Source organism: Schistocerca serialis, chromosome 3, assembly GCF_023864345.2.
Source record: "Schistocerca serialis cubense isolate TAMUIC-IGC-003099 chromosome 3, iqSchSeri2.2, whole genome shotgun sequence".
In the NCBI taxonomy this organism is placed as follows: Eukaryota; Metazoa; Arthropoda; class Insecta; order Orthoptera; family Acrididae; genus Schistocerca; species Schistocerca serialis.
In genome coordinates this window covers 459422579-459436752 of record NC_064640.1, presented here as the reverse complement: position 1 = coordinate 459436752, position 14174 = coordinate 459422579, and the positions used below count along the sequence as shown (strand labels likewise).

Genomic DNA, 14174 nt, shown 5'->3' with positions numbered 1-14174 from the left:
CTGTTTGAATCCCGCCAGTTCTAATGCAATTCAGCTCTGTCGTTACGATCATATCGTCTGTCGTCATGTCGGTAGATTCCATAGTTTCTTTCTTGTCGGTCACGTGGTGGAGAATTTCTCCCTGAATCGTAACTGCGCGCTGGACCGTTGCGTCTAATGTTATTCTGTCTCCCTTGATAATAATTATTTTGGTTCCCATATTGTCTGTTTCTCTGATTGTCTCTGTGATAGTCACTACCGCAGAGAGGTGATCTTTCCCTGTAATTATAACTACTCTGCCAACGGTTGTCATACGGGTGGTGTCTGCTTTGGTCACGATTTGTGTTCTGAGAATAGCCTTGTCGTGTCCAATTATTATTTATTTCATCGCGGAATTGCGACGGATGTGACCTGTAATTGTTGTGTTCCTGTTTTCGCGTTCCGCGATTGTCAGTGTGAATTTCTAATTCTTGTAAAAGTCCCTGAAAAGCTTCAATGTCGTCTTTGCAACGTCGTGCCAAAATAATATGTTGTAAATGTTCAGGTAATTTGATTAAGCAAATGCGGATGAGTTCTGAGGGGCTGTATGGGTTTGAAAGGTACTGATTCTTGTGCAACATGTCTTCAAAATATTTCACAAGCCTGGAAAATTCAGATTGTTCGAAATGTTTCATCATTATGATGCTATGTTTTACTCGGTCTTGTGTAGCTTTAGACCAATATGCTGAGAGGAAGGCATGATAAAATTCTCCTTCACTGTGGCAGTCGTGAATGACCGATCGCATTCTTACAGCTGGTTCATTCTCTAAGTAGCCACACATAAATTCTATGAAAAATTTTATCAAATCTGTATTGGCCACTGCCCAAAACAATTTGTAAAATTTTTTGTGGGGAGCATGGGGGCTATGTAAGTAGACTGTATAGGTTTTTTTATTGGTAACGCCACATAACGCTCCGTATGAAAATCACTGGCTGTGCTGTGTGCAGTCTGTGGCTGGTTTGCATTGTTGTTGGCTATTGTAGTGTTGGACAGTCGGCTGTTAACAGCGCGTAGCGTTGCGCAGTTGGAGGTGAGCCGCCAGCAGTGGTGGATGTGGGGAGAGAGATGGCGCAGTTTTGAAATTTGTAAGACTGGACGTCATGAACTGCTATGTATATTATGACTTTTCAACACTATTAAGGTAAATACATTGTTTGTTCTCTATCAAAATCTTTCATTTGCTAACTATGCCTATCAGTAGTTAGTGCCTTCAGTAGTTTGAATCTTTTATTTAGCTGGCAGTAGTGGCGCTCGCTGTATTGCAGTAGTTCGAGTAACGAAGATTTTTGTGAGATAAGTGATTTGTGAAAGGTATAGGTTAATGTTAGTCAGGGCCATTCTTCGTAGCGATTACTGAAAGTCAGATTGCGTTGCGCTAAAAGTATTGTGTGTCACTTTAGTGAATGTTTGAGTACGTTCAGTTTTGCTCAGCTGTTTGAAAAGCAAATAATGTAAGAGGTTTATCAGCACAGTAATTCATAAATTTTTCTAAGGGGACGTGTCAATGTATCGCTATCCCATGTACCTGTCGATTTCTCGTTGGGTCACGACCATCAAGAGCAGCAATGATTCCAGAACATTATTATTTGATCAAAAAATGGTTCAAATGGCTCTGAGCACTATGGGACTTAACTTCTGAGGTCATCAGTCTCCTAGAACTTAGAACTACTTAAACCTAACTAACCTAAGGACATCACACACATCCATGCCCTAGGCAGGATTCGAACCTGCGACCGTAGCGGTCGCGCGGCTCCAGACTGCAGCGCCTAGAACCGCTCGGCCACCATGGCCGGCTATTATTTGTTATTTATTTGCTACTTTTAATGTATTTTCTAGATACAAGAAAAGATCAAATGTTGCACATGAATTGGCGTGAATATAGAACACAATATTTGAACATAATTTCACGTGTGTTAGTATAATAAGCATTATGGTGTTTACGATGGAAAAAAATCTACGTAAAATATATACGGAATAAGAAAAAAGTCAAGAAAGAAAAAAAAACTGCATACTCCATTTGGTAATTTGACGCGGAGATATATATTCATCTGGAATCCAAAAGGCACATGCTACTGGTCTGCTTTACTCTGGTGCATTGCTGGATCAGAAATTTTGTAATTTGTAATGCTCAACTGTCAACGGCCTTGCCGCCGTGATAACACCAGTTCCCGTCAGATCACGGATGTTAAGCGCTGTCATGCTGGGCTAGCACTTTGATGGGTGACCATCAGGTCTGCCGAGCGCTGTTGGCAAGCGCGGTGCACTCAGATCTTGTGAGGCAAACTGAGAAGCTACTTGATTGCGAAGTAGCGGTTCCGGTTTCGTAAGCTGACATACAGCCGGGAGAGCGCTGTGCTGGCCACATGCCCCTCCATATCGACATAAAGTGATGATTGTGGGGTGAGGATGACACGGCGGCCGGTCGGTACCGTTGGAACTTTATGGCCTGTTCGGGCGAAGTTTAATTTAGTTAATAATTCTTAACTACACTAATATACAACACTACACTGCACTTCATTACATTGCACTACAGTGTACTACGCAACCGTGCTTGTAATTAGAACCAAGCAAGATTTCTCATTTGTCTAGATAGTTAACCCCCGGCACGCTGAGATACAATTCAAGGTTTACAGGGGCTGTGCTGCTGTGCCACCCAAGCTATGGAGATTGGAAGATGGCTGTTATGGTCTCAGGAAAAGTTTCCTTGTCCTCCCCGAGGCTCATCTCCTCGCTGCTTCCGGAAGAACTCGGGAACGTGTTGGTAAACGTTTCTTCTCACACGACGCATGACACTTAACTTCTCACTAACAACCATCATTCGAATTTGATTTTTGAATGAGGAACCTGCGGCACAATCTCTTCTTGTACACAGAATTTAGATTCTGTAACTCCGACCCAGTTTCTGCGATTACACTGACAAGTTTATAATTTGCATATCCAATCATGTAATATATGTCAAGCCAGTTTGACGTCTGTAGCAGCTGTATTCATGTTGTTGCAATTTTAATAACCAGCAGTGTATTTGAAGCACAAATAGTAAACTGAAAAAGACACACAGTCAGAACCGTGAGAATTTCATAACGGAGGCACGTATCGAGGGTAAATAATGCAGAGAGTGAACAAGGTATGAATACAGTAGCATGTTCAAACAGACATGATGATATGAAAAAACTTACACAAGACAGACTAGCATGGAGTGCTGCATCAAACCAGTTTTTGGTCTGACGACTACATCAACGTGGATGACAACCATTGCTTTCGGTGCTAGTAGATGTGAAAAACTGAAGTCTCATAGAGATTGTATGACCCGAAGATTTTGAAAAATGAAAGCTTGAGTGCTAAAACCATTGAAAGTGATGAATGTGACAACCAGTACCAAAAAACAGCAAATACGGTATCACTACTTCCAGTACTCATATGAAATTTTATCTCCGTTATTCTCTTGAACAAATGGTGTGTTTTCCAAACAGCGTGTAAAGCATACAGATTTGGAACCGAAAATATAATTTACGGAGAAAGGACAGATGAAAGTTTAGAATCCATAAGTCGATTATCGTATATATTATTGTAGACTGAGCATTAGTTAGGGTGGGCGAGCATAGGTAAGGAAAGCTGCTGACGCCTCGTAGCAACATCTACCAGCACATTCGTGTGGAATTACGAGGGTGTGCTGGAAAGTAATTCCTCCGAATTTTCAATGTGAAAATTCTTAAGGCTTTTTAAATAAAAGAAACGTCATTCACGTTCTACATCTTTATTCTTTATGTGTATATATTTATTTCTTAACATACTCAACCTGGAGATGAACACATTTCTCCCAACAATATACCCTTTTTTGATACCGTCACTGTAGAAAGTTTGACTATGTTGACAGAGCCACAACATCACCTCTGCATGCACCGCTTCATCACTATCAAAGTGAAGTCCTCCAAGGTGTTCTTTAAGTTGTGGAAACAGATAAAAATCGGATGGGACCAAGTCGGGACCATAAAGTGAAACCAAGGCGTCAGATGGTTGCAGATGTCGCAGCGCTCGTGTGCGGTCTGGCATTGTTATGCTGGAGGAGAGGGTGCTCCATCTCTGGACGAACTCTTCGAATTCGAAACCCGGTTACAGTACGCTGTTTCTCACACATCGACATAGTTTCGTTATCCACCGCCATCTTACACGGTACATTTAGGAGCACCCTAGTGGCAAAGGGTTGCAAATACGTAAACTTGAAGAATAAAGATATATGATCTTAATAACATTTGTTTTATTTAAAAGGCTTTGAGAGTTATCAAATAAAAATTTCAGTGGTTAGCCTCATCACCTGCTCGGTCAATCTGCTTATTATGTAGTCATGAGACTGCGAAAACCAAGTGATAAGGATATGTTCACTGGTTCAAGTGATTCTTCAGTGCATGTACAGTATGATCTTCGACGTATTGTTTACTTGTCCTCATATATACGGAAGCTAACTTTCTGTAGGTACAGTCAAATATTGCATCTGGGAAAACACCTGCCAAAGGCAAAAAATTTAGACTTTCATTGCAGGGTGGAATACGGATGTGTTAACGTGCAAAACATATTGTACAATAACAGTTTGAATATTCCTGTCTCAAAGGAAAGTAAGTAATTTAGATTTCTCAATCAGTTACCCTTTTTAAAACACTCTCTCCGTAGTTTAGTGGCTCACATGCGTCTGGCAGCGCCGTCAATGTCAATTAACGCTCTGAAGTGAATGAGAATACTTGAAAACATAATTACTACAATTTATTCCTAGTCTAGTACTCTGGTTTTATTAGTTGGTAGGGCTTCTGTTACATGTCTTCAGACACTATTTTCTCGTAGAAAATATGTGATCACCGTAGAATATTTCTTCTTATTTTGCATTTGATGTATCAGTCGGGTAATGTCCATTAACTCCTACCAGTGCCTCAGATTTTGTCTTCACGGAAGTTTTTTGTGTTCAGTTCATTCCTTATCTTCCATTTTTTCTACAGTTAGCTACGTAAGGTCATACTCTTAATTCCAGAAATAGTGCCTAAAGTACGGTTATTTCTCTCGTTTCATTGATTAGATTGGTTCTCGTTTTAATCAATATTTATAAAGGCTTCTTGATTATCAGCGTGTTCCGTCCGTGAGGTCTTAAAAATTATGTGACAAAAGTATACTTTAAGTTCAAGTAAAATTTTCTGGAGGTTTTAAGACGCATCATGTTTCTCTTCTACTTCTGTAAATATAAAATTTCGACCACTCTGCTGATAGGGTCTTCTTCAGGAGCCTCCTGAAGTTCGTGGAAAACGTAAAACAGGAAAGTGAAGTGATCTAATCAGTTGCACACCTGACAACTTCTGTAGAAAATCCAAGCAGAGGAATAGAAAAGTGTAGTTTATGAAAGAAGTAGAAGAAAAGAATGACGCTGCCCGTGGCCCAGAATATTTTACTGTCGTTGACAGCACTCACGTAGCCAGCACACTGACATTTCAGATGCTTTGGAATCATACGGCGTGATAGTTTTACATCTTTCTCCTCTTACCCAGCCCCTCAGGTAATTGCTCTGTGACACTACTCTACTTTGCTTTGTAAGATAATAGCATAGTTCATTCGTCACTTGCTAACTAACAGGATGTTATATTTTCAGTATTTATTTTCAGCTAAAATGTGATGTCCATGAAAGCCTATTTGTAACTACTACTGTGTGATGGCCAAAGAGGATAAGGGATCAATAATCACGAGTCTTAGTCTTCCTGCTTGTGCAAGTTCAAACTATTTCTGTACACAGCATATCAGAAAATAGCCATTTCTGCACTCGAAACGTTATATTACTGGAAACGGTATCGCTTCATTGTCTTCTCAGTAACTTATGTGGTGCTGGTGCAGCTTTAGAAAAACCTTAAACAAATTGGACACCTTTTTAATGACAATGAACCTGACGAATACGAACCGAAAGAATTAACTATTATCTACTACGCCACTAGCTAGCCACTGAAGCGGGTAGCCTCTACAAAGACTGTTCACGCAGATCAGCGCATAGCTGTCATGTTTAGGTCTTATAGCTGATTTCTAGTACTATTGTGAGGAATCACACGATGCTGTTAGCATATTATTGATATGGTTTTGTCTCCTGTAAAAATTATAACATTAATGACCTGCTCATATTGGGTAACGCGCAGGTGAAAACTTGCGAGAGCGAAGGAGAGGGAGAGAAAGAGAGAGAGAGAGAGAGAGAGAGAGAGAGAGAGAGAGAGAGAGGTGAACCAGCTCCAGATCGAATCCGTGCAGCGTCTGGTACACCAGCCAGCCTGAGCGGGATTTTTACGCGGTTTCTCCCGTTCGTTTAGGCAAATGCTGGACTGGTGCCAAAATTTCGCTTCAGAAAATGCAGTACACTAACACTTAACACAGTAACACGAAGGACATAGTTTAACTCGATTCACAGACAGAACACGAGCTCCATCCCATAAGTTACCTTGACGACTGTTATAATGACGTACCAGTAAATTTTCTTTTCTTTCTGTTTAAGTAAAATAGCTTTTTTTCGTAAGAGCAGTTATAATAATCTGGCTATGAAGAGTATTATTTGTAATGAAGAAAAGACTCTTGCATGCAAAACATGAAATCATAATGTTCAAAGTCTATACGAATAGTTCAGTGACAAAGATATCTTTGTAAATCAATATCCGTCTTTTGTCTGATATAATTCTATTGCGTCTTCGCTCTCCACCATTCCCACTCCAAGCCACGATCTGTTAAGACGCATATACTAACGTAAGTTTCTTCAAGTGGGAATAATCACACATTTATGTTGAAACACTGTAACATATTCTTTTATTTTGTACCGCTAATACCCTTCGTATATTATCGACAGATTCTTTAGTAAAAGTGTGGATGAGTTTTATTGTATGAACGGCAATAAGGGGCTTGAGCGATATCTGCTTAGCCACGATTACGACCATCTCATTGAGATAATTACAAATTGTAGTAGTTACTTAGAACTTGCTTGTCATTTAATTCACGAAACCCGATTACCCTGTGCGAATAAAACTGGCGCACTTGAGGTACTCAAATCTCTCAGGGTCGCGAAAATAAGAAGTCAAGACAGATATTCCTAAAGAGACAAATTTTGTGTCTCATAAGAATACAGTCCGTAGACTTTTCATCAGCTCAACTAGCCCTCTGCGGAGAATTAAGGCCGGCCGGTGTGGCCGAGCGGTTAAAGGCGCTTCAGTCTGGAACCGCGTGACCGCTACGGTCGCAGGTTCGAATCCTGCCTCGGGCATGGATGTGTGTGATGTCGTTAGGTTTAAGTAGTTGTAAGTTCTAGGGGACTTATGACCACAGATGTTGAGTCCCATAGTGCTCAGAGCCATTTGAACCATGTTTGGAGAATTAAGCTTCGGTGTCAGGAAGAGCATCCAGGCACGCAGTTAAACAATAAAAATAAAATTTGCCAAACCCTGAAAAAGCGGACCCTGTACTATTGGTGATAAACGCTAGGGAAAAGAAAGGAGAAAAATTATAACATTACTAGGGAACCTCAAGTATTATGTTACGAATGGTGGTTATCTTTTAACTAGTCAAATAAGAATAAAAAGAAACTAGAAATTGTCTTCAAATGACAGCGCCATAGGCTAAAATTAATTTCAGAGTGGCTAATACAAAAACAAGGAACCTCACGTAGCTCTACAGTTGACTTACTGCTCTTTGTAATTTACACAACAATCGTTTTTCAACTGTCAACGTCCATAAGGCACGTGTTTGTTTCACTGGTAGTACTTTATTTAAATTACACAAGAACTATTTCACGAAATTACAGAAAAATTAATAGTCTTGTTTGCTTTCATGATCGCCTATGCTCTGTAGCTTTCTACTAATGCTGTTATAAATGAGGAAGATAAATAGGTTGTGACGCTGCCTACTTTTCTCAAATAGCACTAAGGAGTGTTCGGACTTATAGTACCCATCAGATAGTTGGATCGTCTTCGACATTTTCAGACAACCTCGCGCCAAACGACACAGCGTTGCTTTGGGATTAACCCAGGCGGTTAGCGTACTGTATTCTTCCTACACAGCAAATGACGGTAATCACAATTTGTTCTTCCAGCAGGATTCGAGGCGACTATTGCCAGATTGAGTACCAAAAACAGCTGCACATTTTTTCAGTGGTACAACTTTGGATAGCTAAGCATAGCATTTAATTAAGCATTTTGCTTCTGTAAATTTAGAAGTGCAACATCATTCACTTGTAGTAAAAGTTGGTATTCACCTACTTATGGTCCACTGGGTTTTTTGGCAGTAGGTGCAATGCGACACAGATATTTATCGTCGATTAGGAGACAGATAGAAGTTTCTTCTGCTCCCCATGCGTTTAATGTTGAGCCAACGGGTAGTAAATGTTAACAATGTGTTAACAAGAAGCCACCTACTTAGTTTTGCTGGTGAAATTTGACTATCGTTTTTCCGGTAGCGTAGGAATGAAAGGATTGATGCCCTTCCAGGTTATCTGACGCATGCATATTAGTTTTCTGCACGGATAAACAGGATTAATCCTTACAAAATATCGTCAGTTGGCTTATAAAGACGTTTCAGAGGCCTGGATTGAGTATTTTTATTACCGTAGCAAATTTTGTATGTTGACTGACAATCATATAATTACGAAATTATCTGGAATTATCTGGGCGCTATATTATTCTCAATTATTCGTTCTCTTGAATAATTTCTATGCACCAAACAAGCTGGGCTATGCAAAAATATGATCGTTAGCCCTCATTAATGGTGGGTAGTTCAGTTCCCGAAGCGGTCTGAAAATGATTACAAAAAGGTCACGAGCTGCCAACGAACTGTTATCTTCTACATGATATTTTCTACAAAATCTTTAATTTATTACCCGAGACAATTTGGTTTTTTTTTCCTAAGGAGCGGCGGCTGTTTAATGTTCTTATGCAACAACGACAAGAATCAGGTGGCATGACCGTTGATGAGGTTATCGCTAAGCCTTCAGCTGGGAAGACTGTGCGGAAAGCAAAGGTTGTGTTTATGGCATAATGCCTGAAAAACTGCACTCAGAAATAAAATGAAACGGCCAAATAGGCTTAGGGAGAAGAAAGTTTGGATGAACTGTTGTAGATGTTATTTGAATTAGCATCTTTTATATAAGTATTGCTTCATGCCGTATTTTGATGTCATCCGTGGAAAAAAATATGAACGCGATTTAAATATGGTCCTAACCACATCTTATATTCTGTTAAATTAGGTCGCTTCACCACCTTTTATCGAAAAACGCTTGCACCTTTCCTTGTTATTACTGTTTGGTACATTTATCTTCCCAGTAAAAGGACAAAATAGTGCAGGTTAGTAAAACGCCATTTTTTTACAGACTTCTGCTAGCGTGTTGCATCCGTGCAGAATATGAGTGTTTAATCCAGAAATTTATTTTAGGTATTAGCGTGTCTAAAGTGCGTATATCTTTACTCTGATAACTAACTTTAATAACTTATGATGAGCTATACGAATTCACCTGAGCGAGTCTGCTTCGTACGTATTGTTCGTATTGAACATCTAAAGAACATAACGAACACTGATGTTTTCATTGAATCCTCAAGTGAGGAAACAGACATAAGGTCTTACAGTTAGAATGTGTGCAATTTTTTCTTATTCTTCTTGATAAAATAAAATTCCTTTGACAACTAGCATATGCTCTAGTTTTCCAATTAGATTTCGGGATGCGTTAGTCCCACTCATTTTAAGCATTAAAAATGACAGTAATTACGTTTGATCATATAAAAAACAGCACTTTTCAATGATTTTACGAGAACACGAAGTCAATTTGTATTGCGGATGCATTTCAGTCTACATGGGCGTAATAATTAAAACTGTCGTGAATTTTCGCGTGAGTCAAAAATTATAGTTCTTGTTACAGCACACATTACTCCTACGTCAATCATATAGCAACAACAATCGTCTCGATACGTCAGGCTAGGCAATTATTTATCTGACACGTGAGACGTCTTCAGATATGTAGGTTTATGTTCACACAGAAGTTAGGACAGTAAGTGTGAGGAAAATTAAACAGAAGCTAAAGTTTTATAAAACCTGAAAAGTGTACATTTCAAGTATCACAGAAGGATGACTAAATTTGCGAATGTAGTACAGTTTATGCACTTTCAGTACCTTCTGAAAAGGCTGCAGTGTGTTTGCAGATATCTGAATGACGTTGGATATCTTCCGTGATAACCCATACCTCATAAGGCAATTCTCGACACAATAGACCTATTTCATCTCTGTGCTTACTGCTATCTTTCATTTCTCCCATCTTGTAGAACCATCTTAGAGAAAAGTATGCGAGTTGTATTAAGTATCTTCTCACGGTGAAGAGGAAGAAAAAGACAACAATTTCTAGAAAATCAGCAAAAACAGCGAGTTCTGAAATTCCAGAAATATATTTTCGTGAAATCAAACTTCAGTAATCACCTGGATGGCTACTAACATTTTAGATAACACGATATTTAACGAAAAAAGTTCAATTTCTACTCAAAATGCGGAAACTAGCAGTCCGATTGTCACCGGAGGCGTTGTCATGTGCAGGTAAGCCAGCGTGCGGTCAATAGCTCGTGCTTGCCAAACGCGGAGTATCGCCATCATTCGTGGAACATGGTTTTCAAACTTAAAAACTCAGTTGCATCCCACACCACCTACATAGAAATAAATGTCAGTGTTGTGAGAAAGAAACGCAGTTACGCCAAAGTTTCCACAAAGTATTGTCCGAGACACACATTGCGTGGTTTTGTCACGGGTTACTTGCAAAAGACTAATATCCAGGTACACAGCCGGGTTAGCAGTCTCCTCTTCTCTACAATATTTCGGCGTAGTCTCTGGTCTTCTTCTGATTCTGCTGCTGCGAGCGATATCCTGAAATACGCCTCGCGTTTAGACTCCAGTCTGATTGTGACATGTAGTCTATAGTTAATAACAAATAAGACGGAATTCTGGACCTCTTCACGTCCAAGTGTTCCAGTACAAAAAATGTTTGACAGCAATCTGTGGGAAGAAAATTCTACAACGATTGGTATTGGGAAAACGACTGTTGGCCGGCTGTTGTGAACTGTTGTCAATCACGCGTCACTATTTCTAACAGAATTTCTAAAATGTGCATAGTCAGTGCTTAGATGATCTTACATACGATGTCTGTGCAAAACTTGCCATTACCAGCAGATACTCCATGACATTGTAGAGAATATATACTACCTGATTTGCGCCGGAAAAATCTCTAGGTGACATCCAGTAATGTCCACTGCTGCCCTTTTGTGTAAAGTCTGACTGGATACAAAGCAGTAGTTCGTACTTTGTCGGGTAGCATATTAACTGTTAGTCTCCCAGTATCAAATAAACAAAGTAGCCAAGACACAGAAATTAATGACATTCCATCCACACACTTATAACGTAATATCGCTGACAATGTCCACTAGCTTTATCTACGCAGGTTCTGCATTGTTGTACTATCCTAACTCCTGAAACGTTAATAAGTTACAGCTTCTTAGAAGAATTAGTCAAGTATTTTATTTGGAGATTTAAAGAAAGCCGTTCAGATTATATATTAGAGTACGAAATTTATTCTTGATAACTAGGCACAGATTTAACTTTGATTCACTTGCACTTAAAAAGTATATTATACACGCATAGAATCTGAACAGCAAAATATGGTATTGTTATTTAGCAGTTAAGTACTGCACAGTCATTTCTTAGCGTTTTATTGAAAATGGGTGGTGCTCCAGGTAATGTGCTAGCGTAATGTTGAGACGAATCACATCCTTTAACTGAAAATACCCATTTTAATGGACTCCAATCTCTGTATTAAGCGTATCATAGCACGATAAATGGAAACTACATTCCCTGTATCGGTCATGGCTGTGTTAGCCCTGAGGCAGACACTTAATTTTCAAGCAGCGCCATTTATAGGCCTCTTCTGAGATGAAAGTATGGTTTCCTGAAAGACGTCCACTCAAAATCTCTCAATATTTGCGTTCACACTTAAGTGCGCTGGTGATCCAGAGAAGGGAATGCTTCTCGGTTCACATGTGGCCTATCTACTCTAAAGCTGATTGTGATAGGACCCTCACGCATCTTAAGGCAGTCATCAGTTACAAAGCATGAAGCTACGCTTGCTTTCGTTTATAGCTAGGCGTAATACATATTCGCAACCCATTTTTTTCATATTTTAAAGTCTGACGGACACAAGTATCGTAAGGTAACACATTATCGCATCAGAACAGCGTTTAGGATAGTCAACTTGTATTCGTAAGATATGCCGCGCAAATTTTCATACTGCAATCAAGATTCCGTGGTTTTCTAAAACCACCGCGGCAGTAGCTTCGGAGAGATGCGCTCGGTTTCCATGCCCAGCATTGCCCAACTTGATAGTGTAATGTCATCGACAAAACGTTGGAACCTATATTTTTTGACAGTTGAAGATGGGCTTGAGCCCGAAATCGGCTATAGCAACTTAACTCGCTCTTCGCTCTACTCATGAAGTTTGACTTATTTCTGTAACTTTCTCAACATTTTATTGTTAAAATGGTGCATGGAGGAAATGATGCAATTGTCTTTCTGATTTCACCTTCAACCACGAGCATGTTCTTTCCATGATTCAAACAGATTTGGATCTGATGCGCTACCGCAATGTTCCGTGTTTGGGACGCACTGCTAGATAATAGAGAGTTTTACGTTACTATGCCGCACTCCGTCTGCGAATCTCTCTCCTCGACATTTTTTTGTCACAGTCATGCAGTCACAGCGGAAAATGATGTACGTCACTGTTATACTTCATATTTTCAGTTCTATCAGCATGTAAGCGTATCCTGTATGTGTGTGGCTCATCATCTGGTCTTCCTCAAACACTTTGGTGCTTCCTTAGTTCACTTCAGGGTACGCCAGAACCAATTTTAAATAATTTCGCGGACCATTACCTGTCACCACACATGAAATTTTTTTTATTTAATTGCCTACAACCTTTATTCGTAATTTAAATCACCAATGATGACTTCTATTCGAAAAAAACCTCTTCCACCAAGTAAATTTTGTGTTTAAATGAATTTCTGACATCGTTTTTGTAACTATTTGCATTGCGCACACGATGCACTACTTATAGGTGTATCAAAAAGCGATGGCAGTTAATCTTGAAAGCAGAAACGCCGAAAGCAGAAGTCATAGAAAGGCGTGAAAGGTATTAATGATACAGTGAGTATTTCCAAACATGGGTAGCTTTTCTGAGGAAGACCTTTTATAACAGAGTGAGAGGTACCTGCTTGTCTCTTCACTCTCGGACAGTAGCAAATTGTTGATGGAAAGAATATTTTGGTACGGCCCGCTGGGTAGAATATCAAATAATTAAATAGACGTGGTGTGCAGCTACTCACCGCCTTTACACGGATCCATGTCGAAGTCATTGGAGACGCGGTGCGGCAGCCCGGCGCTGGTGGTGGCGCCGGTGCACGCCGGCAGCGCCGCGAGGACGAGGAGCAGCAGAGGCATGGTGCGCGTCCAGCGACGCGGCTGCAGACGCACTGGCCCTCCGGCCCTGTGCGGCGCGTCACCCGCTCTTCTGGCGCTCCGCGCATGCGCGCAGCCTGCCACCACCTGTTGCGCGCCCCGCGCACTTGCGCCTCCCCAAAACGCGTCCCCTCGCGCCGCGCCGGAAGGGATGGGAAGCTATCGTGTAAAAAGTTCTCATTTCTTCGACGACACTTCCACATAAAAAAGCACCCCGTAAGCTAAACCACGTGTTTGTCTCGGGTGCGGGAAGGACACGGCCCGACTCAGTTGAAAACCACGGCGTGGAAAAGGTCTCAAACCATTCTACACATTCAGGGCGGTCACAATTAAACTTTCGCTACGCGAGACAGTGTGGACAGAAAACTATTTACTGTATGGGTACCCAACTTTATGGGAATAATGTTTACACTGTGTGCTACAGGATTTGCGTGTTAGTAGTGTTAATAAAAAAACATCCAGATTCAATCTCAAGATCGTTCCCTGTACTTCAATATGACCGGTTTCGGGCCAGCTGCCCATCTTCAGATCTATTTCAAAAATTATTTTGTAATCACAACTGGTTCAAAATATTAATGATTTATAATTTATGTTTGAAAAGGTTCAGTATTCTAAAGAAATTGGT

The 14174-nt window shown here is 40.3% G+C and overlaps 1 protein-coding gene across 2 annotated transcripts in view; it reads right to left on the bottom strand.

The window, feature by feature from the left end:
• The window catches only part of LOC126470361 (tolloid-like protein 1), a 595917-nt gene extending 582367 nt beyond the window's left edge, over positions 1-13550 (bottom strand). For both annotated transcript variants that reach the window (XM_050098158.1, XM_050098159.1), the window contains exon 1: positions 13417-13550. In XM_050098158.1, the coding sequence (XP_049954115.1) occupies positions 13417-13531 (115 nt within the window). In that variant the 5' untranslated portion in view covers positions 13532-13550. The remainder of the gene's footprint in view (positions 1-13416) is intronic.
• Between the last annotated feature and the right edge of the window lie 624 nt (positions 13551-14174).